Source organism: Morone saxatilis, unplaced genomic scaffold, assembly GCF_004916995.1.
Source record: "Morone saxatilis isolate NCDOM2014 unplaced genomic scaffold, NCSU_SB_2.0 Contig10, whole genome shotgun sequence".
In the NCBI taxonomy this organism is placed as follows: Eukaryota; Metazoa; Chordata; class Actinopteri; family Moronidae; genus Morone; species Morone saxatilis.
Window position 1 is genome coordinate 2031726 of NW_023339652.1, and position 2286 is coordinate 2034011.

The following is a 2286-nucleotide window of genomic DNA, read 5'->3' on the forward strand; positions in this document are numbered from 1 at the left end:
GGGGGAGTGAGAGACAAATCTCTGCATTAGAAAACAGGTTCATATTTCAGGCCGCCCACCTTCTCGCCTCTTTTTTTCAATCTAATGAGGTTTCATTCCTTTCTGCTGCAGATGGGACATGTTTTCAGCCCCGAGAGCTGATGGGAAATAATAAAAAAAGGGGGGTAATGTAAAAAAGGCGGAGTTTGAAGAGTTTGTTTTAACATTAACGAGCATTTTTTTGCACAAAACAAGAGGAAAAGTGTCTCTTCATCGCAAAAAAACGTACAAAGTTGTGCAAGAGAATTTAATGTGGTTAAAATAAAAAAAAAAACATTTTTCAACTGTATTTCCAGATACTGGCTTATTTTTCTTTCTTTATTTAAATTTCATCCTATAGGTTACAATTACATTAGATTAATTTAGTTAAGTTTATAGTGTGTGTGGGTGTTTGCAGCCGTCTTCAGGTGAGCTGTTTGACTGGTTTCTGGTGTTCGGTTCAGTTTGAGGAAGATTAAATGTGTTTTTTTTTTGCAGAGAAAATTTTAAAAAAACAAGAAAAGTGTCACTTTATTGCAAAAAGAACCACATTTGTGCAATAGAATACAACTAAATGGGATTTAAGACTAAAAAATTGTAGATCCTATAGATTATAATTACATTCTATTTATTTAAAGATATTTAATTATATTATATAAGTTAAACATCTTATATCTCATATAGTGTGTATTCGCAACTGTCTTCAGGTCTTCCATGGTGTTCAGTTAGTAGAGCTCTGTCTCCCTCTAGTGTCTGGGTGCAGAAATTACAGTGAGAGGAAATTAAAAAACCACCCAGCATGCACTAGTACAAATATAATGCTGAATGAGATAATACAGAGTAAATACACTTTTGATGCTTATTTTCCTATGTGTGTCATTTTTTGAGTAGTTTTTAAATCCAAATCCATCTATTTTACTGTAAATTTCAAAACATAAATTTAATAAAAACTGCTTTTGACCAGCGGCTAACAGAGTAACATCATAGGAGGAGGTTAATTTTTGGATTTCAGGAAAAATCTTCATCCACATATTAAGTTTTGCTCAGAAATGTGTCACATACTGGAGCTAAAGACAATCTGAATGCTGTTTAACTGTCACTTTAAAGCCCTTTAAAAACTGCATAATGCCTAACGTGCTCTTTAAAGCAATGATGAGCTCTTCAGATTATGTTAATTAATAATGAAATTATATTTTATGTCTTTAAAGGGGTTATAAATTGTATAAATGTATCATTTAAAGTCATGATTTGCCCCTTAAGTTCCTCTGAAGAACCTTTAAAACAGGGTTTCCTATCCTTCGCAAGTTTGGCAAGTTTCAATTAAGTTACCACAACATATATTATCTACCAGCTGGTTCCAGCTGTTCACTGAAGTTTTTTTTACACTGAATGAAGTTCAGTTTTTTTTTGTTTTTTTATGGCTATATCATGTCAACAAAAGCTAAATTTTACACAAATGTTCCACAAATGAAATCAGATTCATGTGGTATTGTTGGAAACTAAAAAAGTTATGTATTTATTATTAATTACTTATTAATGTGTCAACTAATTTTCTGTTAATTCTTCTACACTGTTTACACTCTGTCCACTTTTTAAATGTAATGTTTTTGGTGACACACTTTAGCCTCCATACATTACTGGGCTTTTAATCCTGTCAAAGCACAAACTGACTAACGTGATGTGTCCTCAGATCTTCGGATGTCTGATGATCTGGGCAGCAGTACAGTCGACTGCAGTCGCCAACCAGGTAAACAACAACAACAACAACAACAACAACAACAGAGAATCCACTTTGTGTTCCACATTGTGGCATCAGAGAAAACACAAAATCAATCAGCATGTTTGGATATTCTGATAATGAAAACTGTTAAAAACAGTGGCTGAATTGTTACTACTACTACTGTTTACTACTGCACACAAGAATGTATCACTGAAAGACTTTGAATTTATAAACAATCGACTAAATTTAGTATATATTTTTTGGTCAATACTCGTTTTCTAATAAACGATAAATATAACAACTTTTATTAAAAGAAAAGAATGGCTCTGAAGCTCAATGCTGATGCTGTCCTGTAAATAGTTTTCTAATCAACATATTAATTTCAGGCTTAAAGCTGCAGTAGGTAATTTTTTTTTCTTCTCATATTTGCCTAAACTTTCACTATATCCTGACAGTAGAACATGAGACAGATGATCTGTGAAAAAAATCAGCCTTCTCTGGCTCGTCCTAGTGCCCTGAATGGTTTTGAAAGAATCCACCGGGCCTGA

The 2286-nt window shown here is 33.1% G+C and overlaps 1 protein-coding gene across 1 annotated transcript in view; it reads left to right on the top strand.

Annotated features, from left to right (window-relative positions):
* Window positions 1-1708: 1708 nt before the first annotated feature.
* The window catches only part of LOC118338838 (tetraspanin-7-like), a gene marked incomplete at its 5' end in the record, with an annotated part of 8286 nt that continues 7708 nt past the window's right edge, over window positions 1709-2286 (top strand). The window contains 1 exon segment of the mRNA XM_035676245.1: window positions 1709-1765. Within this exon segment, the coding sequence (XP_035532138.1) occupies window positions 1709-1765 (57 nt within the window).